The 23,215-nt window shown below is 56.1% G+C and overlaps 1 protein-coding gene across 1 annotated transcript; it reads left to right on the top strand.

Annotated features, from left to right (window-relative positions):
* Positions 1 to 237: 237 nt before the first annotated feature.
* LOC136495689 (recQ-mediated genome instability protein 1-like) lies at positions 238 to 23,084 on the top strand. Its single transcript, XM_066491551.1, has 8 exons — positions 238 to 981; positions 2,224 to 2,394; positions 2,726 to 2,871; positions 15,718 to 15,794; positions 21,197 to 21,633; positions 21,822 to 21,932; positions 22,021 to 22,152; positions 22,913 to 23,084. The coding sequence occupies exons 1-8, from the start codon at positions 238 to 240 to the stop codon at positions 23,072 to 23,074; spliced, it is 1,980 nt and encodes a 659-aa protein (XP_066347648.1). The 3' UTR covers positions 23,075 to 23,084.
* Positions 23,085 to 23,215: the final 131 nt, after the last annotated feature.

Below are 23,215 nucleotides of genomic sequence, written 5' to 3'. Positions count from 1 at the left end.
AATCAGGAAAAAGAAAAAACCATCTCCAGGTAGCGAAGGCGTAGCAACTTCCTACTGACAAGGGGACCTGCACGTCATCCTCAATTCTCAGTTCCTTCCCAGCGTCTTCCTCCTTCCCCCATTCGAAGCCTTTGGACTTTTGGAGGGAAACCACCAAAAAAATCCTCCCAAAACCCTTCCCCCACCCCCATTTGATGCCCAGATTAAACCGCCGCCAAAAACTTCCTTCAGAAAAAGATGAGACGCCGGAGGAACCTAATCGTGCATTCCGACTCCGACGAGGAGGACGGCGAGGGCGTGACCGCCACCACAACCTCTGCCTCGGTTTCAGCTTCCGTCGCTAGCGGCGGCGTCAGCGGCAGCGGAAGCGTCGGCCGGCCCTCGCCCCCAAACCCCAGCCCCCTCCCAGTCCCCTTCCCGTCACTCTCTCCGTCATCTGCTCCCTTCGTCATCTCCGATGACGACGAGGTAGTTGACGAGATCGTGGACCCCGACGGGGGCTCTCCCATCGTCGACGCCCCCGAGGTCTTCTCCCCGCCGGCTCCTCCCGTGCCCACTGCCCCCGCTCCCCCTCCCCCTCCTATCACTACCCCGTCCCAGACCCCAATCCCGATTCCACCTCCGGCCCGGACCCCAACCCCAACCCCGACTCCGCCTCTCGCCCGGACCCCAATCCCGCCTCCGCCTCCGGCGCGGACCCCGGCCACAACAGCGCCTCCGCACCCGTCCCTGTTGAACGGGCGGTTGCGGCCGGTGGACGAGTTCCTGCGGCGGCTCGGGCTGCTTCTGCGGCCGGACTGGCTCGAGTCCTGCGCTGCGGGGATTCCCGGGTTCGACGGCCTCGGTGGTGCGGAGGCGCAGGCCAGGCGGTGCTTCGAGCAGTTCCTCTTCGCCGACATGAACTCCTGCGGGGCCGGGGTGCTGCCGGAGGGCGTTGGGGGCATGCATGCTGAGTTCCTTGATGGCCCCTTCGTGCTTCAGGTTTGACATTGCATAATCCAATTTGGGAAAATGGTCGCTATACTTTGCCCTGCTGAGCTATTTGCAATTGATATCCATACTGTTTCTATGCTCCTATTGTGATTAACTATTTAAATTCATGAAAAAGTTTGTGGATACTTCTGATTGGTGATGAGAATGTCTTGATTGAGATAATAAGATGTTATATCAATATTCAACTTGTTGCTATTAAATTGCTTCTCATTGGTGATAAAAATGTTGAATCAACTTTACATGTTTAAATCATCTTCAAATTTATGATGAAATCCAAAGCACTGCTCTCACTGGCAGTTCTCTGTACATTCTGCTCAGTTCATCACCCTATGCCATACTATTTTTTTTTCCTGAACCGAGGATTTTCCATTTCCATTATCAAACGGAAATACAGAAGTTGGAGCACACCTGACTCAGACGCTAGACAGAGCAACAGATACAGGACACGAGCAGAATTGAAAAGCAAAGTCAAGTTCTAACAGACTGTCTACTAAGACAACCAACTATCAAGCTGCCACACCTGGCGAAGACTCTAACAGTATTCTAGTCTGACAAGACCATTCTCTATACACAAAAGAACTTTCTAGAGAACATCGACGCTTGGCCTGCACACGATCTCCCACTAGTTCGCTTGATCATCAGCATCCCTGCGATCTCCTTTGATCTGCATGGGCGCCGAGCTGCTTGAAGAAGGCACCAGCATCCTTGTAGCTATCTGAAGCATAATATCTGCACCTTCCAGTAGCATTTCTTGAGCTTTCTTGGAATATAGACCTGCCCAGTAATTCATAAGAGCACAAGCATAACAAAGGATTTCAGCAGGATTCCAAATCAACTTATTCTCAAAGCAGGCTTTGTTTCTCGTTTTGCAGGTGGCCCAGCAAATCGCTGCCACCCCAAAGTGTAAAAATGTTGATCATTTTGAAGCCACTTAGACACCCATCTCCAACACTGAGATCTGTGCCATACTAGTTCTTTAGCCTTTTGTCATTACTGAATGGCTAGTTGTGTGGAAATGTAAGTTTTCACTATGCATTTCTTTATAGCACCATTCCACTCAAATGTGTTGTACTTCCTGTATATATTTACCAGGTTATTTTAAAGTCGACATTTTACCTTTATTGTATGCTCATTGTATGTTTTATTTGTTTTTACTTAATATTTGTACAATGTAGTAAATGACTTTTTCCTTGTGATGAGGTATCATCTATATGTCTCTGGGTTTTGTAGGTTGATGAAGTTGTCAATATTTCGTCTCCTTTAAAGGAAAGATATCGTGAAGCACCGGCAGGACCCAAAAGATGTTTAAAACTATCAATGACAGATGGCATACAACGAATATTTGGAATGGAATACAGACCCATCAAAGACCTGGCAGTTCTTGCTCCTGCTGGTTTAAAGGTTATTTTTCCCGTACCTCTATTCTAGAGAAAGTATTTCTTAGCCTATTACTGTTAGCAATGCTTTTCCATAGCATGTACTTGAGACAAATATTTCTTAAAGGTGCTTTTTCGTTGAAGACAATCCTCAGTTTCTTTTTGGGACAACCATAACATCTGGTTCATGTGACATGTGAGGCTTTGGTCAGAGCTGGCTAAGGCTTGTTTAAAATTGAGAAAAAATTGAAATTCTTCTTGAGAAGAAAAGCCTTCTTAGGAATTCTGCATTAGTTATATTTCTTTTCCTTTACTATTTTTTTACGTGCAGCTCATTTTTTTTTTATGTATCTCAGATTATTATAAGGAATGTACACACAAGGAGGGGCCTTCTTATGCTAGTTCCTGAGGCTGTTGATATTCTTGGTGGTGTAGTTGACGAATTGGAGGCAGCGCATGACAGACTTGTTTCTGAAGTAAACAAACCACCTCGTGGCAAAAGGTATACATGGTACACTAGTGAAGTATTGTACATGCTCCTTCATAGTGGACCTTCAAGGAATAACTCGACAGTAATTTCTGCTAGTGTCCTATTAAATTTACGACTATTGATTAGATCACTTGAAACACACATCTCAGTTTAGGATCTTTAATATGCAGTGACAATCTTGCTTTCAGTTTTATTTATTTTGGCTGTATAGTTTCAAAATTTATACACCAAATGCTCAATGTTTATATATATTCAATCCGCTGCATGCCATCTTGTTTTTGTTTAGATAAAAGACTGCTTGGTCCAGCCTTTATTGAAAGCTGACATCAGAGAGTTAGAAATTAGAACTCGGGACACCAGTTTACAGAGATAGTTCAAACATCCACACCGACATCAACTAACACGAAGACGGCTGACAGCCACCACTAAACGCCTACCCTTTGAAGAACAGGACAGCAAGCAACCACCTTCCCCTGATCAGCAGCACAGTGACCAAAACAATTTTAGACAGCAAAAGGCTATGCAGCAAAAAAGACTGAACATCAACGATCCTCGGTAGGACACCAGCACCCCTTCAATGACTTTGCCAACAGCTCTTCACCATCTTAACCCTTCTGAAATTCACACCCCCTTTAAACCTTCCACCATCTTTACCACCAGCTCTTCCACCCTGGTGTCAAGGGCAGTGACGCCCAAGGTAGCTGGACCTCGACTGCGAAGCTCGTAGTCACGATCCGTCGTCGCCGGCAGGGTTATACCCCCACGCCGCCGCCGTCTTCGTCAACCGGGTTATGCCCCCTGGTTGCCGGCTTAGAGAGGAAGAGGTAGGAGATAGGCTGATAATGCTTGATTCATTTCCAACGTGTGGTTACAATAATATATGGCAAAAGGCCCAACTAAAAGGAGCAACAATCTCCTTAATCTTAGGAACAAATAACAGAAAGCTATCCTACTTTCCTTCCTAGCCACCAACGTTGCTTATGCCCTGCGCCTCCTCCTGCGCGGCTGCTGCCCGCTCCAGGGCGCGGCGCACGTCACGGGCCCGACGCCTTCTCACATACGTGCGCCCAACCATGACATCTCCCTCTCCGTCGAGAGTCAGCTCGTCCTCGAGCTGGAAAGAGGGGAACCTGGTGCGGAACGTGTCGGTGTCCTCCCAAGTAGACGACGCCGCTGAACAGTCCTTCCATTTGATGAGCACCTGCGGAACGCCGCGGGCAAGACGGTAGCGCACCGCGCGCTCAGGCTCCGGCTCGATGGCGCCATGACGGAGCGGGGGTAACGGCGGTGTCTCAACTGGTGGAGCTCCTAGGAACTTCTTGAGGAGGCCCACATGGAAAACATTGTGGATACGAGCGCCCGTTGGAAGAGCAAGACGGACGGCGACATCGTTGATGAGCTCAATGACGCGGTAGGACCCGACAAAACGAGGCTTGAGCTTGCCGCCCACAGCCTGAGGCAGCGAAGACGCCGAGCGTTGCCGGAGACGAAGTAGAGCCCAATCCCCGACCTGGTAACTGACTGGGCGATGGTTGCGGTCGTAGTACAGCTTTTGCGTGGCCTGCGCTTGCTCAAGGCGGTAGCGGACGTCGGCCAGGAACTCCGTGCGCTCCTCCATAGTCTTGGCGACCGCCTGCACCCTGGTGTCGCCCGGCTCAAAGGATCTGATCGAGGGCGGGTCGCGCCCGTACACCACGCGGAAAGGAGTGTCCCGCAGGGATGACTGGTACGCCGTGTTGAAGAGGTACTCCGCCCACGGCAGCCAACGGACCCATTGGCGAAGCCGATCCCCGGTCAGGCACCGCAGGTACATGATGATGACGCGGTTGGCCGACTCGGACTGCCCATCGGACTGGGGGTGGAACGCCGTCGTCATATGTAGCTTGGTGCCCATCAGTCGCATGAGCTCTTGCCAAAAGGAGGATGTAAAGACCGTGTCCCTATCAGAGACTGATGGATAAGTCTCATGTGTGGCTGGTCTTTGTGGGGCTATGATGCTCACATGGTCATGGTCCTTGTGGCTGTTTTTCTGTTTTTAGGACAGCATCTTAGACTAGAGGACAGCATCTTAGAGGACAGCATCTTAGACTAGAGGACAGCATCTTAGCTAGGACAGCATATTAGCATCTTAGACTAGCATCTTGGCATATGCTTGGCTGGCTAGCAGCCTATAAATATGTAACCCCAACCCCTTGGGTTGGCATGGCATTTGTGTGAGCTTGTGTGAGAAATAGACAAGAAAATTGCCCCAACTCCTAGTGTCATCCTCTCTCGATGAGAGTAAGAATTCTCCTACTACCAAGAGTGAGAATTCAGCGACTAACAAGTGGTATCAGAGCCGTATTATCCTGTAGCCTGAGCATCTCTTGCTCATCTTCTCTCCCAGCCCCACAACAGCCCCAGCTGTTGGCAGCAGCAGCTCCTCCGGCCGCTCCTGTTCACTCCTCTCCCAGCTCGTCTGAAGCAGCCCTCTCCCCACGCAGCAGCCCCCCGGTAGCGCGTCATGTCCGCAGGGCAGTCTCAGCGCTCGGTCGCCTCGAGCACGCGGCGTCGGCAGGAGGCCGAACTTGCCGCGACAGAGGAACGCGAGCGAGCGGCGGCAGAGACCGCTGCGGCGGCGGCAAGGGCGTCGAGGCTAGCAGCGGCGGAGCTGGCAGCAGCCAGAGCGGAGGCGGAAGCAGCGGCGGCGGCGAATGCAGCGCGTGCGGCGGCGGCGGAGGTCGAGGCTCTGCGCGGCAGCATCGGCAGCTCCATTTCCGCTGACGACACCGCCGACGCGGACCTCGAGCTGCTAGAGAGGGAGGCAGCGCGAGCGCGGGCGGCGCAGTGGACAGCCGCGCACGTCCACGAGCGTGGCGGCAGCCCAGACAGGCGCGGACGCGCTGGCGGCGCTCCTGGAGGAGGCGCGCACGGCGGTGGCGCTCCTGGGGCAGCCGCGCACGCCCACGAGCGCGGCGGCAGCCCAGACAGGCGCGGACGCGCCGGTGGCGCTCCTGGAGGAGGCGCGCACGGCGGCGGCGCTCCTGGAGGAGGCGCGCACGGCAACGGTGGCGGACGGGTCGATGGAGAGCGCGGCCTTCACAGGCAGCGTGGCTCTCTCTCCCCGGATCGGTACCGACGGGTCGATGGAGAGCGCGGCCTTCACAGGCAGCGTGGCTCTCTCTCCCCGGATCGGTACCGTGGTTACCACGGGCTCCAGGCTGTTGTCAGGGACGTCGGTCCCGGCGGTGGGTGGCCTACCCTCACCAAGACCAACTACGTCGAGTGGGCTGCGGTGATGAGGGTAAAGCTCTAGGTGCGGCACATGTGGGAGGCAGTCCGGTACGGCGACGTCGACTACGACCTAGATCGACGGGCGCTGGATGCTCTCATCGCTGCAGTCCCGCCCGAGATGCAGTTCTCGCTTACCAGCAAGCGGACTGCCAAGGAGGCTTGGGACGCCATCGCTGCGGCACGCATCGGCAGCGACCGCGCCCGCAAGTCCACACTGCAGGCACTTCGCAAGGAGTGGGAGAACCTGGCTTTCAAGCCAGGTGAGGACGTTGATGACTTTGCTCTCCGTCTCAACACTCTGTTGCAGAAGATGGTGCAGTTCGGCGACGACACCTACGGCGAGGAGAGAGCTGTCGAAAAGCTCTTCCGCTGCGTCCCCGAGAAGTACAAGCAGATGGCTCGCTCGATCGAGTCGCTGCTGGATCTCTCCACGATGTCGATCGAGGAGGCGATAGGTCGCCTCAAGGTCGTCGATAGTGATGAGCCACAGTCCCTCTCAGAGCCCATCACCACTGGCGGGAAGCTCCTTCTCACTCGGGAGCAGTGGCTTGCCAGCCAGGGTGACCGGAGGAAGGGGGAGCCTTCTTCCGCGACAGGCGGCCGCAAGCGTGGCAAGCCACGTAAGGCGCGCAGAGACGCCCAGGCCGGGGCGCGAGGACGTGCCGAGGGTGATGCCCGCGGAGGCGCCCAGGGCGGCGCCGCCGGCAGGCACAAGCCGGCACGAGACGACGCCTGCCGCAACTGCGGCCAGCTTGGCCATTGGGCCAAGGACTGTCGACAGCCACGACGCGGCCAGGCCCACGTCGCACAGGCGGAGGAGGAGGAGCCGGCTCTGTTCATGGCACATGCCAGCATCGAGCTACCTCCAGCGGCACCGGCCGCAGCGGCTCTCCTCCACCTTGACGAGCCAAAAGCACACGCCCTCCTCGGCGACAGCTCCGGCAACGACAAGACTGACGGGTGGTGCCTCGACACCGGCGCCACCCATCACATGACCGGTCGACGGGAGTTCTTCACCGAGCTTGACTCTAGCGTCCGAGGCTCCGTCAAGTTTGGGGATGCCTCCGGCGTGGAGATCAAGGGCGTCGGCTCCATCATCTTCACCGCCGTGTCTGGTGAGCACAGGCTGCTCACCGGAGTCTACTACATCCCCGCGTTGAGGAACTCCATCATCAGCTTGGGACAGCTGGATGAGAACGGTTCGCGCGTGGTGGTTGAGGACGGAGTCATGAGGATTTGGGATCGTCGTCGTCGCCTTCTTGCCAAGGTATCCAGAAGCGCAAATCGATTCTACGTCCTTAACGTGCAGGTGGCACAACCCCTCTGTCTCGCTGCTCGTCGGGACGACGAGGCGTGGCAGTGGCACGAGCGTTTCGGGCACCTTCACTTTGAGGCCCTGAAGCGGCTCAGTGCCACGGAGATGGTGCGAGGCCTGCCGTGCCTCGACCATGTGGAGCAGCTCTGCGACGTCTGCGTGTTGACGAAGCAGAGGCGACTCCCCTTTCCCCAGCAGGCGAGCTTTCGAGCCAAGGAGAGGCTCGAGCTCGTGCACGGGGACTTGTGTGGCCCGGTGACACCGGCCACACCGGGAGGACGACGCTACTTCCTGCTGCTCGTCGACGACCTCTCCCGCTACATGTGGGTGATGGTCCTCGGCAGCAAGGGAGAGGCTGCGGACGCCATCAGACGCGCGCAGGCTTCTGCGGAGGCGGAGTGCGGCCGCAAGCTGCGCGTGCTGCGCACCGACAACGGCGGCGAATTCACGGCGGCTGAATTCGCGTCGTACTGCGCTGACGAGGGCATTCAGCGCCACTACTCCGCGCCGTACAGCCCGCAGCAGAACGGCGTCGTCGAGCGGCGCAACCAGACGGTTGTGGGGATGGCTCGGGCCCTCCTCAAGCAGAGGGGGATGCCGGCTGTCTTCTGGGGAGAGGCGGTGGTGACGGCCGTCTACATCCTCAACCGCTCGCCTACCAAGGCGCTCGACGGCAGGACGCCGTACGAGGCTTGGCATGGGCGCAAGCCGGCGGTCTCCCACTTGCGGGTCTTCGGCTGCCTCGCGTTCGCCAAGGAGCTTGGCCACATCAGCAAGCTCGACGACAGGAGCACTCCGGGAGTGTTCATCGGCTACGCGGAGGGCTCGAAGGCCTACCGCATCCTCGACCCGAAGACACAGCGTGTGCGCACGGCGCGCGACGTTGTGTTCGACGAAGGGCGAGGATGGGCGTGGGACAAGGCGGTGGACGATGGCTCGGCCCCGACTTACGACGACTTCACTGTCGAGTACGTCCACTTCGAGGGAGCTGAGGGAGTAGGCAGCTCTTCTTCGGCGAGCGCGTCTACCCCAGTCCCCGAGCCTCCACCGACCCCGGCGCCTGCTACTCCGACAGCTCCACGCTCTCCAGCCAGGACCTCGGCTGCGATGAGTTCTTCGCCGGCTTCACCACAGCCGGCAACGCCACGCACTCCAGCACCGACAGGCACCTCTCCGGGCACGTCTACTCCAACACCAGCTCGTGTCGAGCATAGCCCGGTTGAGCTCGCTACTCCGCTCTCTCACGACGAGGAGCGCATCGACGCGTACCACGACGGCGAGCCGTTGCGGTACCGTACGATGGAGAACCTTCTCGGCGACCAGTTGGTGCCGGGACTGGTGCCTCATGACCTGGAGGACCTGGAGGCGCAGTTGCACCTTGCGTGTGACGACGGCGAGCCTCGGTCGTTCGCAGAGGCCGAGAGACACGCGGCATGGCGCGCCGCGATGCAGTTGGAGATGGATGCGGTTGAGAAGAACCGCACCTGGGAGCTTGCTGACCTTCCTCGTGGTCATCGCGCGATCACCCTTAAGTGGGTGTACAAGCTGAAGAGGGATGAAGCCGGTGCCATCGTCAAGCACAAGGCTCGCTTGGTGGCACGAGGTTTCGTGCAGCAGGAGGGGGTCGACTTCGACGACGCCTTTGCTCCCGTGGCACGGATGGAGTCCGTGCGACTCCTCCTTGCGCTAGCTGCCCAGGAGGGCTGGCGTGTTCATCACATGGACGTCAAGTCGGCGTTCCTTAACGGCGACTTGAAGGAGGAGGTCTACGTGCACCAGCCGCCGGGATTTGCGATCCCCGGCAAGGAGGGCAAGGTGCTCCGCCTGCGCAAGGCCCTCTATGGCTTGCGACAGGCACCGAGGGCGTGGAATGCCAAGCTGGATTCCACGCTAAAGGGGATGGGCTTCGAGCAAAGCCCGCACGAGGCGGCCATCTACCGACGGGGCAATGGAGGTAATGCCCTGTTGGTGGGTGTCTACGTCGACGACTTGGTGATCACCGGCACCAAGGATGCGGAGGTGGCGGCATTCAAGGAAGAGATGAAGGCCACCTTCCAGATGAGTGACCTGGGGCCTCTCTCCTTCTACCTGGGAATCGAGGTACACCAGGATGACTCTGGGATCACGCTTCGACAGACCGCCTACGCCAAGCGCGTCGTTGAGCTAGCTGGGCTCACCGACTGCAACCCAGCTCTCACTCCGATGGAGGAGAGGCTGAAGCTGAGCCGCGACAGCACGACGGAGGAGGTGGACGCTACGCAGTACCGGCGTCTTGTGGGGAGCCTTCGCTACCTCGCCCACACACGGCCGGACTTGGCATTCTCCATCGGCTACGTTAGTCGGTTCATGCAGCGACCGACGACGGAGCACCAGCAGGCTGTGAAGAGGATCATCCGCTACGTTGCGGGGACTCTCGACCACGGCCTCTACTACCCGAGGTGCCCTGGGGCGGCACACTTCGTCGGGTACAGCGACAGCGACCACGCCGGTGACATCGACACCAGCAAGAGCACGAGCGGGATCCTCTTCTTCCTCGGCAAGTGCCTCGTTAGCTGGCAGTCGGTCAAGCAGCAGGTGGTGGCCCTGTCCAGCTGCGAGGCCGAGTACATAGCGGCCTCCACCGCTTCGACTCAGGCGCTCTGGCTCGCTCGACTGCTTGGTGATCTCCTCGGCAGAGACACTAGAGCGGTGGAGCTCAGGGTGGACAGCAAGTCCGCTCTGGCCCTGGCAAAGAACCCCGTGTTCCACGAACGCAGCAAGCACATCCGGGTGAGGTACCACTTCATCCGAAGCTGTTTGGAGGAAGGGAGCATCAAGGCGAGCTACATCAACACCAAGGACCAGCTTGCGGACCTGCTCACCAAGCCCCTTGGGAGGATCAAGTTCCTTGAGCTCTGCTCCAGGACCGGGATGGTTCAACTCTCCCACAAGACGACGCACAAGACTTAGGGGGAGAATGATGGATAAGTCTCATGTGTGGCTGGTCTTTGTGGGGCTATGATGCTCACATGGTCATGGTCCTTGTGGCTGTTTTTCTGTTTTTAGGACAGCATCTTAGACTAGAGGACAGCATCTTAGAGGACAGCATCTTAGACTAGAGGACAGCATCTTAGCTAGGACAGCATATTAGCATCTTAGACTAGCATCTTGGCATATGCTTGGCTGGCTAGCAGCCTATAAATATGTAACCCCAACCCCTTGGGTTGGCATGGCATTTGTGTGAGCTTGTGTGAGAAATAGACAAGAAAATTGCCCCAACTCCTAGTGTCATCCTCTCTCGATGAGAGTAAGAATTCTCCTACTACCAAGAGTGAGAATTCAGCGACTAACAGAGACGATGGACTGAGGAACGCCGTGTAGACGAACGATGTCGGTGAAGAAAGCTTGGGCAACGGATTCAGCGGAGTACGGATGTGCCAACGGAATGAAGTGGTAGTACTTGCTGAACCGATCCACCACGGTGAGGATCACTGACTTGCCGCGGACGCGAGGGAGGGCCTCCACAAAATCGAGCGCGATGTCCGTCCAGACACCCTGTGGCACCGGCAGTGGAAGGAGCAGGCCCGCCGGCTGAAGGTGCTCTGATTTGTACTGCTGACACACAGCGCACACTCGCACCATGTCCTGCACCCGTTGCTTCATGTTGGGGAAGTGGAAGTCGCGCCGTAGCCGGTGCAAGGTGCGCTGGACGCCCTCGTGGCCGTCCGCATGGACCGCCCCCATGATTTTCGGGAGCAGCGGAGAGGTGGGCGGGATGTACAGCTTGCCGGCGAACTGGACCATGCCGTCAACAAGCGTCCACGGCGCCTGGCGAGAGCCGGCTGTGATCTCAGCCTGGAGGGCGACGAGGGCCGGGTCGTTGAGCTGGGCTTGGCGCAGGCGGGCGATGAAGTCGAAGCGGGGGGCCGAGAGAGCGAGCAGCGCCCCGTCCTCAGTGTCCCGCCTGGACAGCGCGTCTGCCACGGCGTTCGCAGCGCCTGGCTTGTACTCGACGGAGAAATCGAAGCCCAGCAGTTTGCCAACCCAATGGTGTTGCGGGATGGTGGCGAGGCGCTGGTCCAGCAGATACTTTAGACTGTAGTGGTCCGTCTTGACGCTGAAGCGGCGTCCCCAAAGATACGGGCGCCAGTGCCGCACAACCTGGACCAACCCGATGAGCTCGCGCTCATAGGCCGCAAGAGCGCGGTGTCGCGGCGCCACCGGTCGACTAAAGAAAGCGATCGGGTGCCCGTCTTGGATGAGCACAGCCCCGAAGCCGTGGGACGACGCGTCACACTCGACCACGAACGGCTTGGCGAAGTCGGGCATGGCCAGGACCGGTGCTGCAGTCACGGCGGCCTTGAGGTCTGCGAATGCCGCGGCGGCCTCCGGACTCCACGAGAAGCCCTCCTTCTTGAGCAGGCCGGTGAGTGGTGCCGCCAAGGCGCCGTAGTTGTGAATAAACTTGCGGTAGTAGCCTGCCAGGCCGAGGAAGCCCCGTACCGCCCGCGCCGAGCGAGGCACCGGCCAGTCGTGTATGGCCTGTACCTTGGCCGAGTCCATGGCCACACCCGCCGCCGAGATCGTGTGGCCGAGGTAGGCGACCGAAGGCACCCCGAACGCGCACTTGGAGCGCTTGACGAAGAGAACATGGCGACGTAGCTCGTTGAGGACCGCGCGGAGGTGCCGGAGGTGGTCCGCCCATGACTTGCTGTAGATCAATATATCGTCAAAGAAAACGAGTACAAAGCGATGGAGGAAGGGACGCAGTACGTCGTTCATGAGGGCCTGGAATGTCGCCGGGGCGTTGCACAGCCCGAACGGCATCACCAAGAACTCGTAGAGGCCGTCGTGTGTGCGGAACGCCGTCTTGTGGATGTCCTCCGTCCTCATGCGCACCTGATGGTACCCGGAGCGTAAGTCGAGCTTGGTGAAGAACCGGGCACCATGAAGCTCATCCAGCAGCTCGTCGACGACGGGGATGGGGTACGCATCCTTCACCGTGAGCGCGTTCAGCTCGCGGTAGTCGACGCAGAATCGCCACGATCCATCCGGCTTTTTGACGAGGAGGACCGGGGAGGAGAAAGCGGAGTCGCTGCGCCTGACGATGCCTTGGGCGATCATTGCGTCGCACTGCTTCTCTAGCTCATCTTTGTGTGCCGCCGGGTACCGGTACGGGCGGACCGCCACGGGAGCCGCGCCGGGCTTGAGGACGATGCGGTGTGTCCGGCCCCGCTCCGGAGGCAGGCCACTCGGCGCGGCGAAGACGTCGGGGAAGTCGTCCAGGAGCGCGTCGAGGAGTGGTTCTGCGGCCTCAGTAGCGTGTAGACGGGCAGGAGCCTTGGGGGCGATGCCGTGCCAGCAGACGAACCTGCTCGCATGCTGGAACGCCATGGTGCCATCCGCCAGGTTCCACACGATGTCCCCCAGTGGCGCCATCCAATTGGTGCCCAACACCACGTCATAGCCTGCAAGGGGCATAATAAATAGATCGACCTGGAACTCCAAGCCATCGATGAGCACTGGAGCGTGGCGGAGCACCCCGGGGCAGGAGACACGTTCGCCGTTTGCCACGGTTGCCGTGAGTCGAGGGCGCGGTTCGATGGGAACACCGGCACGTCGGGCGGCGTCCTCCCCAATGAAGCTGTGCGTGGAGCCGGTGTCGATGAGCGCGATGAAGTCGGCCACCCCAACTCGTACCCGGAGCTGGATCGTGTTGCTGCCGGGAATGCCTGCGACCGTGTGCAGGGAAAACACCGGGGCTTCCTCGTCTGCGCCTCCCTCGTCCAGCTCGACGCCGTTGATGTAGAAGATACGACGGCATGTGCGGTTATGGCCCCGCGAGTACGGCTCGTTGCAGTTCTAGCAGAGACCAAGGCGACGTCGTTCCGCTTGTTCCTCGGCCGAGAGACGCCGCACCGGGTTGGCTGCTCCTCCTCGGATCGGCGGTGCCGGCAGGGCCTGTACAGCGGGCGCTGGTAGTACGGGTGCCGCTGGAACGGCGGCAGGCGCGTGGCGGATCGCCGGGGCCGGCAGCACCGCGCGCGGCGCGGCTCGGGCTGGAGCGGCTGGCACCCGCTCGAGCTCCATCAATTCGACCTGGCGGGCGAGGCTCATGGCCGCCGCGAGCGTCTCCGGGTTGTGGAGGCGGACGGCGTGGTTGAGCGGCGGAAGGAGGCCGCCGATGAAGAGTTGGACGCGCTGCGCTTCGTCAAGTCGGCCGGCACGCGGGAGGAGGGCCTGGAAACGGTTGGCGTACTCCTCCACTGTCCCGGTGCGCCGGCATTCGGCGAGCTCGAACATCGGGGCGGATCGGAGAGGTGGGCCAAAACGCAGATTGAGGAGGTCCTTGAAATGACCCCACGGCGGCGTGCCCTCGTCATCCTGGAGCTGGGTGAACCACAACTGCGCGATGTCGTCCAGGTAGTACGACGCCAGGCGCACGCGCTCCTCCCCCATGGTCCGGTGTTGGCGGAAATAGGCCTCGCACTTGTTGAGGAAGAGCATTGGGTCGGTCGTGCCGTCGAAGCGGGGAAAATCCCACTTCCTGTGTTTTGGGTGGAAGTCTTGATCACGTGGCTCGTCCGGGCGACGGTTGTCGCTGCCGCCGGAAGACGACGAGGACTTGTCCTTCATGGCCGCCATGTCAGACTTCAAGGACGTCAGCTCGGTGTTCATGGCCTTCAGCATGTTCATGACCTCAGCGAGGGTGGGTTCGGACATGGTGGCTGGACTGGGCGCAGAGGCCGTGGGCGATGGGGGTGAGGTTGCGTCGGCGGCGGCGGTGGGCGGACTGGAGCGAGTGGGAGAGGATCGGCGTGACCGTGATACCAGGTTGTCAAGGGCAGTGACGCCCAAGGTAGCTGGACCTCGACTGCGAAGCTCGTAGTTACGATCCGTCGTCGCCGGTAGGGTTATACCCCCACGCCGTTGCCGTCTTCGTCAACCGGGTTATGCCCCCTGGTTGCCGGCTTAGAGAGGAAGAGGTAGGAGATAGGCTGATAATGCTTGATTCATTTCCAACGTGCGGTTACAATAATATATGGCAAAAGGCCCAACTAAAAGGAGCAACAATCTCCTTAATCTTAGGAACAAATAACAGAAAGCTATCCTACTTTCCTTCCTAGCCACCAACGTTGCTTATGCCCTGCGCCTCCTCCTGCGCGGCTGCTGCCCGCTCCAGGGCGCGGCGCACGTCACGGGCCCGATGCCTTCTCACATACGTGCGCCCGACCATGACACCTGGGGATATCTTTCTTGCTTAAGAAAGGACACCATTGCTTTAATTTGCTCTTGATTCTGTACATGACCGCCACTAGGTTCTTCACCAGCTTTTCAAACACTATCTCATTTTGTGTCTTCTCAAACACCCTCTGTATCTGTCCCCTCCTGCTTATCACCTGCCTTTTTTGAAGGACCTGATTCATTCTGGTTGGCACCCCCTTTCTCTACATTACCCTTGATGATGTCAAGCCATTGTTCACTATTCTGAGAGTCTAGCTCTTCCTCATCTGTTACTCCATCATCATCTTCATCATATCTCTGTCCAGAGGTTGTTTATTTGGAGGTTTGTCTCTATCCAAAGCCCAGGAGATCCAGTGGCCCTGAAGACTGAAAAACACCTCAGCAGTTCCTTTGATTTCATTTTGGTTTCTGTATGACACCTTAATCCAGACCTTCCTTTCAAAGATTCAGTGTGCAACTCTTCAAAATCTCCAACTAGGTAGGCTAGCTCTTCTACCACTTCCTCTTGTTGCTATTTATTTGCTATAATAGGCGAGCAGTGTTTTTTTGAGTGAGGTGCGGTGTGTGTGTGTTGTTGTTTGGGTTTTGTACCCCTTTTCTTCTTAATATATAATGATACACAGCTGTCCTACGTGTTCGAGAAAAAATAGTGTGTCCCTGAGGGCACCCTTAACAGTACGAGATGGTTAGTAGCTCTAAGACAACTTCTCCAATGGTATTAACTTTTAACACATACGTCATAATGTGAATAGTCCCACATGACAAACTCACATAATCTTGGAGTGTGGGCATGAGACTAGCTCTTAATCAAGAGATTGTTTTTCTCTCTTTTTATTAAAAATATAAAATAATATGCTTATAGCTCACTCATAGGTCACCATTGGAGGTGCCCTTATGGGGCCACTGGTTGGGTCAGTCAGGATTTAATTCGATCTGCTGCATGCCCTCCTTTTGCTTTTTAATATGTCCCTTACGGGACACTGGTTGGTCTGTCATGATTTAATATTGATATAGATTGTACATGTCTTCACCTCTTAACTGTGCAGTAAACAGGGTGGATTATCTTTGTCTTCAAGAGTCACGCGAGCTGCCTGGCCATGTAGTACCAATAATACAAATGGTGGTGAGCAAGGGATCTCAATTCAAAGAGCAGTTAATTCCTCTTATCCAACAGGATTAGGTACCATATGTTAAGTAATCTGCTGCTCTTGTGTGGTGTGAACGCACGGCAGGGACAGGCAGCGCCGAAAAGGGCTCCCTGCTGTTGCACTGTAGCAGCTGCAGGGGCAGGCGCCAAATGGCTCTCCTGCCGCACTGTAGCCACAGCAGGGGCAAGCGTCAAAGTCAGTCCTGCTGTCACATATAGTCACTGTGGTAGCATGGCAGACTGACATGCCTGTGTATTAGGATTAAATGGGTAGAGTTGTATATATAGTTTGTCACTGCAACTCAGTAAAGAGAATGAGTTTAGTTTTGTCATCTCCTCTGCAGAGCTCCGGCCAACGCTGGTACTTGTGCTGTGTGTATACTCTGTTCTTCCTCCCTTCTTCTACCTCTATCCATAGTGTGTGGTCGGCAATGACAGTGCGTGGTCGGCAACGGTGGTGAGTGATCGACTCACCCGTTGTTGGAGATCCAGGGGCTAACAAGTGGTATCAGAGCCGTACAAGCGCCGTCGCCGGACTAACCGCTGGCGATGACGCACGGTTTGGAGATGGGCGACAACAGCGGTGCTGCTGTGGCTGCCCAGCCACGACAGGTCGTTGTGCTCACGGTGCGTGAGGTCAGCAGCACGAATTGGCCGACGCCGACTCGCACCAACTATGGCGAGTGGTCGGTGACCATGAAGGTCAAGCTCAGAGCCCAACGGCTCTGGAATGCTGTTGACAAGGGCACCGACAACGAAGAAGACGACATGTCAGCGTTGGAGGCTATCCTTGCTGTTGTACCAGTGGAGTACAGGGAGCCGTTGGGGGTGAAGAGCTCTGCTAAGGAGGCGTGGGAGGCCATTGCGGCGATGCGCGTCGCTTTCGACCGCGCAAAGAAGGCGACGGCCTAGCTACTAAAGCGGGAGTATGCCAACCTTAAGTTCAAAGATGGTGAGGCGGTGGAGGATTTCTCCCTCCGCCTGCAGACGCTCATTAGCAAGCTGAAGAGCCATGACGTCACCATCGACGAAGAAGAGGCGGTCTCCAAGTACCTCCACTCTATGCCGGCGAAGTACATCCAGATCGCTTTCTCCATAGAGATGATGCTGGACCTGTCCACCCTCACAATTGAGGATGTGACAGGCCGTCAGTGGGCGGTGGACGAGCGCATGGAGCAGGCCACAGCAACGAAGGACAACGGGAAGCTGATGCTGACAGAGGAGGAGTGGGCTGCCCGGAGGAACTCTGGGGAAGCCTCCTCCAGCCGCGGTGGCGATGACAAGCGCCGTGGCAAGGCTTCTTCGGAGAAGAAGAAGAAGGTCGACCCCAACACCTGCCGGCGGTGTGGGAAGATGGACCATTGGGCAAAGGAGTGCCCAAATCGCTGGCAGGAGAAGAAGGCTAAGGCACATCTGGCGCAGGCTGATGATGAGGATGAGGCCACTCTCCTGATGGCGACGATCTGTGCACTGCACGACGTTGAGACCAAGGAGAAGGAAGAGGTGATGGCGGTGGCCGAGCACGGCAAGGCTCTGAAGGCTGTCCACCTCGACGAACCACGCGCCCAAGTCCACCTTGGACGTGTGGGCGGCGGACAGGAGCAGCGGTGGTACCTGGACTCTGGCGCCAGCAACCACATGACGGGCTCTGAGGCAGCCTTCTCCGAGCTCGACGACGACGTGACCGGCACGGTGAAGTTCGGTGACGGCTCAAGGGTGGTGATTCGAGGGCGCGACACCATCATCTTCTGGTGCCAGAACGGTGAGCACCGTGCGCTAACGGATGTATATTACATCCCGTAGCTGCGTTCAATCATCATCAGTATTGGCTAGCTGGATGAGCGCGGTAGCGAGGTACTGATCAAGGACGATGTCCTCAAGATCAGGGACCGGGAGCAGCGCCTTCTTGCCAAGGTGAGATGTCCCGGAACCGGCTGTACCTGCTCGACTTGAAGGTGGAGCACTCGCTGTGCCTCGCAGCACGTCACATCGAGGAGCCGTGGCTGTGGCATGCCCGGTTCGGCCATCTCAGCTTCGACGTGCTCGGTCGACTAGAGAAGATGGTCCGAGGGCTGCCCCACATCGAGCACGGAGGCGAGCTGTGTGACAGCTGCCTGGCCGGGAAGCAGAGGAGGCTGTCGTTCCCAAAGGCGGCCAAGTATCGCGCGGCGGACGCTCTCGAGCTCGTCCACGACGATCTCTGCGGGCCAATCATGCTAGCCACAAACGGTGGTCGACGGTACTTCCTCCTGCTCGTGGATGATTACAGTCGCTATATGTGGCTGCAACTCCTGACGAGCAAGGACGAGACGGTGGAGGCGATCAAGAAGTTCAAGGTGCGCGCGGAGGCGGAGAGCGGCAAGAAGCTGTGCGTGCTGCGGACTGATCGAGGCGGCGAATTCACTTCGGTGGAGTTCGCTACTTACTGCGCGGATCAGGGTGTGGTGCGACACCACACCGCGCCGTACTCGCCACAACAGAATGGCGTGGTGGAGCGGCGGAACCAGACGGTGGTCGGCATGGCTCGATCCATGATGAAGGCCAAGAGCATGCCGACAAGGTTCTGGGGTGAGGCGGTGACCACGACGGTGTTTATCCTCAACCGCGCGCCCACCAAGGCCCTAAAGGGCAAGACGTTGTTCAAAGCTTGGTATAGGCGCAAGCCGAGCGTGTCCTTCCTCCGGACATTCGGCTGCATCGTCCACGTCAGGAAGACAAAGCCGGTCCTCACCAAGCTAGAGGATAGGAGCACACCGATGGTGCTCCTGGGCTACGCGGAAGGTACCAAGGCGTACTGGCTCTACGACCCACGCGGAGGCAAGGTGCTTGTCTCGCGTGACATCGTGTTCGACGAGAAGGCGGCCTGGGACTGGAACAGTCTAGGCACGGGGGAAGCTAGCGGCTTCACCAGCACCTTCGTCGTCGAGCACTTGGTCATCCACGATGGTGCAGATGCTGGAGAGGAGGTGCCGACCACTCCAGCAACAGAGCCGAGCACTCCTGCAGTGGTGCCGAACCCTCCAGGAGTGGTGATGAGCGGTCCAGGAGTGGTGCTGAACACTGCAGCAGGGGTGTCGAGCACTCCAGGTGCCGTGTAGACCACTCCGGCGGAACAGGGAACTTTATCGATGCCGATCGAGTTCGCCTCACCTCCAAGCAACATCACTGAGTTTGTGGATGCCTTCCATGACGGTGAGGAGGCGCGGTTCTGCAAGTTGGACGACATTGTCGGCGGCACAAGGCCCTCAGGCCTGGCGGGTCGGCTGCTCAATGACCCAGAGCTACTTCTCGTCGGTGCTGAGGAACCACCCATGTTCGCGCTGGCCGAGCGCGATGCAAACTGGCGATGGGCGATGCTGGAGGAGATGAAGGCGATCGAGGAAAACGAGACTTGGGAGCTCGTCAATCCACCTCCAGGATGTCGTCCGATCGGCCTGAAGTGGTTGTACAAGGTCAAGCGGGACGAGCACTGCGCTATTGTCAAGCACAAGGCGCGCCTCGTCGCCCGAGGCTTTGTCCAGCGCGAGGGCATCGACTTCGAGGAAGTCTTTGCGCCGGTAGCGCGCATGGAGTCTGTCCGACTTCTTCTGGCTTTGGCAGCGGCAAAGGACTGGCGCGTCCATCACCTGGACGTAAAATCGACCTTCCTCAACGGCGAGCTGACGGAGACGGTATTCGTCGGGCAACCTCCGGGTTTTGCTGTCAAGGGAGCAGAGCACAGGGTGCTCCGACTGCGCAAGGCGCTCTACGGGCTGTGACAGGCCCCACGAGCGTGGAACGCCAAGCTTGACGCCAGGCTGGGCGAGCTTGGGTTCACGAGGTGCGCAACCGAGCACGCGCTCTGCACGCGGCGACGGGGGAAGGAGGAGCTCGTCGTCGGCGTGTATGTGGACTACTTGATTGTCAACTGCGCGCGTACGGAGGACATCAACAGCTTTAAGCGCGAGATGGCGGCTCGTTTTCGAATGAGCGATCTCGGCGCGCTCTTCTACCTCGGCATCGAGGTGAAACAGGGGAAGGAGGCGCTCACGCTTGGTCAGAGCGCGTACGCCTCAAAGTTGTTGGAGCGGAGCGGCATGGCTGAGTGGAAGCCGTGCGTGACTCTGATGGAGGAGCGGCTAAAGCTGACGAAGGCCAGTACCGCGGCAAAGGTAGATGCAACACTCTACCGGAGCATCGTCGGTGGACTGCGCTCCTAGTCCACACGAGTCCGGATATTGCGTTCGCCGTGGGCTACGTCAGCCGCTTCATGGAGGATCCCCGAGAGGATCACTGGGCTGCAGTAAAGCGGCTGCTACGCTACGTTAAGGGGACGGTGGATCATGGGATCGTCTTCCCGAAGACCGGTGGAAGTAGGCTGCAGCTCACTGTGTTCAGCGATGCAGACATGGCGGGGGATATCGACGGACGGCGGAGCACCTCTGGCTTGTTCGTCTTCCTCGGATCGGCTCCAATCTCATGGCTGTCGCTGAAACAGAAGGTTGTGGCGCTATCCACATGCGAGGCAGAGTACATAGCGACGGCCATAGCGGAGTGCCAAGCTGTATGGCTGCGCCGACTGCTGGGCGAGCTAACCGGTGTGGAAGCTCACCCACCAGCACTGATGGTGGACAACCAGCCCGCCATTGCCCTCGCGAAGAATCCAGTTCTCCACGACCGGAGCAAGCACATCGATGTCAAGTTCCACTTCCTCAGGGACTGTATCGATGGAGGACAGATCGTCATCGAGTTCGTCGAAACTGGTCGGCAACTCGCGGACGTTCTCACCATGCCGCTCGGCCGTCTTCGGCTCACGGAGCTGAAGAAGATGATCGGCATGGAGGGGGTTCAAGGGTTAGCAGCAGGATTAGGGGAAAAATTGTTAAGTAATTTGCTGCTCCCCTTGTGTGGTGTGAACGCACGGCAGGGACAGGCGGCACCGAAAAGGGGCAGGCGCCGAATGGCTCTCCTGCCGCACTGTAGCCACAGCAGGGGCCGACGCCAAAGTCAGCCCTGCTGTCACATCTAGTCACTGTAGCAGCATGGCAGACTGACATGCCTGTATACTAGGATTAGATGGGTAGAGTTGTATATATAGTTTGCCACTGCAACTCAGTAAAGAGAGTGAGTTCAGTTTTACCATCTCCTCTGCAGAGCTCTGGCCAACGCTGGTGCTTGTGCTGTGTGTGTGCTCTGTTTTCCCTCCCTTCTTCTATCTCTAGCCATAGTGTGTGGTCAACAACGATAAGGCGTGGTCGGCAACGGTGGTGAGTGGTCGACTCACCCGTTGCCGGAGATCCCGGGGCTGACACCTTATAGAATTTGTATACGATTCATTTGGATGTCAGATTTGGGATAATCACTTACATGTTTCATGGTCAATTAATGTATTTGTGTAGGTAATGCTTTCCAGGTTGTTGGAGCTACCGAAACTGTGGTTGAAGAGCTTGTTAGCCCTCCTGTAGTAAACACGGTCCAAGAAATCAACATGCAGGGCCTATATGCTTCTCTTACCAGGGAAACTACTGAAACTTCTATGCGTACCACCCATAACTATGATCCCACTCATATCATTGAAAGAAGTACAGGGACCATCATGGAAGAATGTGTTGATCCTCCTATTATAGCAAACAGTGTCCATGAACAAATGCAGCGAGTCCAACCTGCTAACGTTGTGGAAGGTGCACAATCTCCAAATGTTGGCAAGATCAATGAGATGGAACAGTCTTTCATTCTAAGTGGTGAAAATGAAAAACCATTTACATACATATACAGCATGCTTATTGACTGGGGTAGACAACAGGACACAAAAGCCTACATTCAAGGAAAAATCAAGGTTCATTTTCCTTTCCTGTTTATTTGCAAAAGTTAGGAACCTTTCTGCTTCTTTTATTTTTAGTAAAAGAATGGATTCAAAAATGTATCTACTCCATACCTCCAGTTGGTCTGAATGTATTCGTTTTATTAAATTTATGTGATTTATGGGAGTGGTTAATTATTGATTTTATGGCATAACTGCTACAGGGTCTGATCACTTCCGTCAAAAAATTTCAGTATAAACAACGAACCAAATATGAGCTTTATGTATATATAGATGATGGGAGTTTCATTTCAGAGGCCTTCATTGAAAGTGATGTGAGTACATTTGTTTCTATTACTATATCCTATTTTTTCCATCTTACAACGTATGAACATATCATTATATTTCTGTTCTGTATGATAGATTGTGAATAACATGCTTGGTCTTTCTCCTGGAGAGGTTACTGCTGCCCTTGCTGGTGAATTAGAGTTTGTATCACCTAGTGAAGTGAAAGAAACTTTGAAAGGATTTCAGAGGTTTTTGGTGAAATTTGAGGTTGGTTTATTTGTTCTTGTCTATCCACAACTGTATTTTTATTTTAAAAATAGTTTCTTTAGTTAGTAGATAGCATCATATGTGTGTCTCTCTCCTCTTTAGTTAGCAAATAGCATGTGATGATGGATACAACATACAGATAAATGAGCTGGCAGAAATTCAAAATTGAAAAAAATAAAAGTTTGTTTTTGAGGGGAGTCATATTCCTGGGGGTTTGGGCAGGGTAATGGAGTTTCTGATTTTTGGGCCCTCCATTGTTGTACAAGCCACTTGGATTTATAGAATATGTCAGTTAAACAAGCTAAGTAAGCCCATGAAGTTGGTTTAGATAAACACTGCTCCTAACCCTTTCTATAATGCAACCAGCAACAGCCAGCCCAAACCAGCCCAGAAACCAACCAGCGAACAGGCCGATTCGACCTGTTCGCTGGTTGGTTTCTGGGCTGGTTTGGGCTGGCTGGTACTGGTTTATTGTGAGAGGAAAACATTGTTGGCTGGCTGATTTGGGCTGGCTGAAACCAACAAGCGAACAGGCTAAGCATGCATGCACCTGTGCTAGGAGGGTTTAATCTAACAGTATACATGTAAAAATTAGGCAACTTATTTTGAGTTTGAACATTAAATTTGTTTTGTATAATTATATGTTCTGGGGTAGTCTTGGGACCATCCACGCTGTTTTTATTCACAAAGGTTAGAGTTATTGAATTTCCAATTTGTAGTGTTTGAAATGTGTGTAAGGTTTATTTGGTTGATTGTACAGGGTATGATGGTTATTGAGTTAAACAAAAACTCTTCTATTCCTGTCGTACGTGAGCTGAATGAAGGTTGCTCAAGTTGTACATGGCTTCTGCTCCGAAGGCTGAAAACAGTTTCTTCTCAAAAGCGCGCGCAACCTCTGGATATTATGGACACTACGCAATAGAAAATGAATTTAAAGCGAACTCCACCCTGATCCAAGCGGAAGATAGCAACGATCTTTAAGTCCAGCGTGGTCATTGGTCAAACTCCATAAAACATTACACTACGCACGTTGCACCTAAAATTCAGTCATTTGTTGTGGTCT

The sequence above is a fragment of the Miscanthus floridulus genome, chromosome 12 (genome assembly GCF_019320115.1).
Source record: "Miscanthus floridulus cultivar M001 chromosome 12, ASM1932011v1, whole genome shotgun sequence".
NCBI lineage: Eukaryota > Viridiplantae > Streptophyta > Magnoliopsida > Poales > Poaceae > Miscanthus > Miscanthus floridulus.
This window is presented reverse-complemented; position numbering and strand designations above follow the sequence as displayed.

What these genes read in the sequence shown, in the direction of transcription:
- LOC136495689 (XM_066491551.1), top strand. Translation starts at nt 238, where the DNA reads ATGAGACGCCGGAGGAACCTAATCGTGCATTCCGACTCCGACGAGGAG. An exon ending in TACCAATAATACAAATGGTG is followed by an intron (nt 15,795 to 21,196) that starts GTGAGCAAGGGA and finishes GTATTTGTGTAG; the next exon opens with GTAATGCTTTCCAGGTTGTT. An exon ending in AGGCCTTCATTGAAAGTGAT is followed by an intron (nt 21,933 to 22,020) that starts GTGAGTACATTT and finishes TCTGTATGATAG; the next exon opens with ATTGTGAATAACATGCTTGG.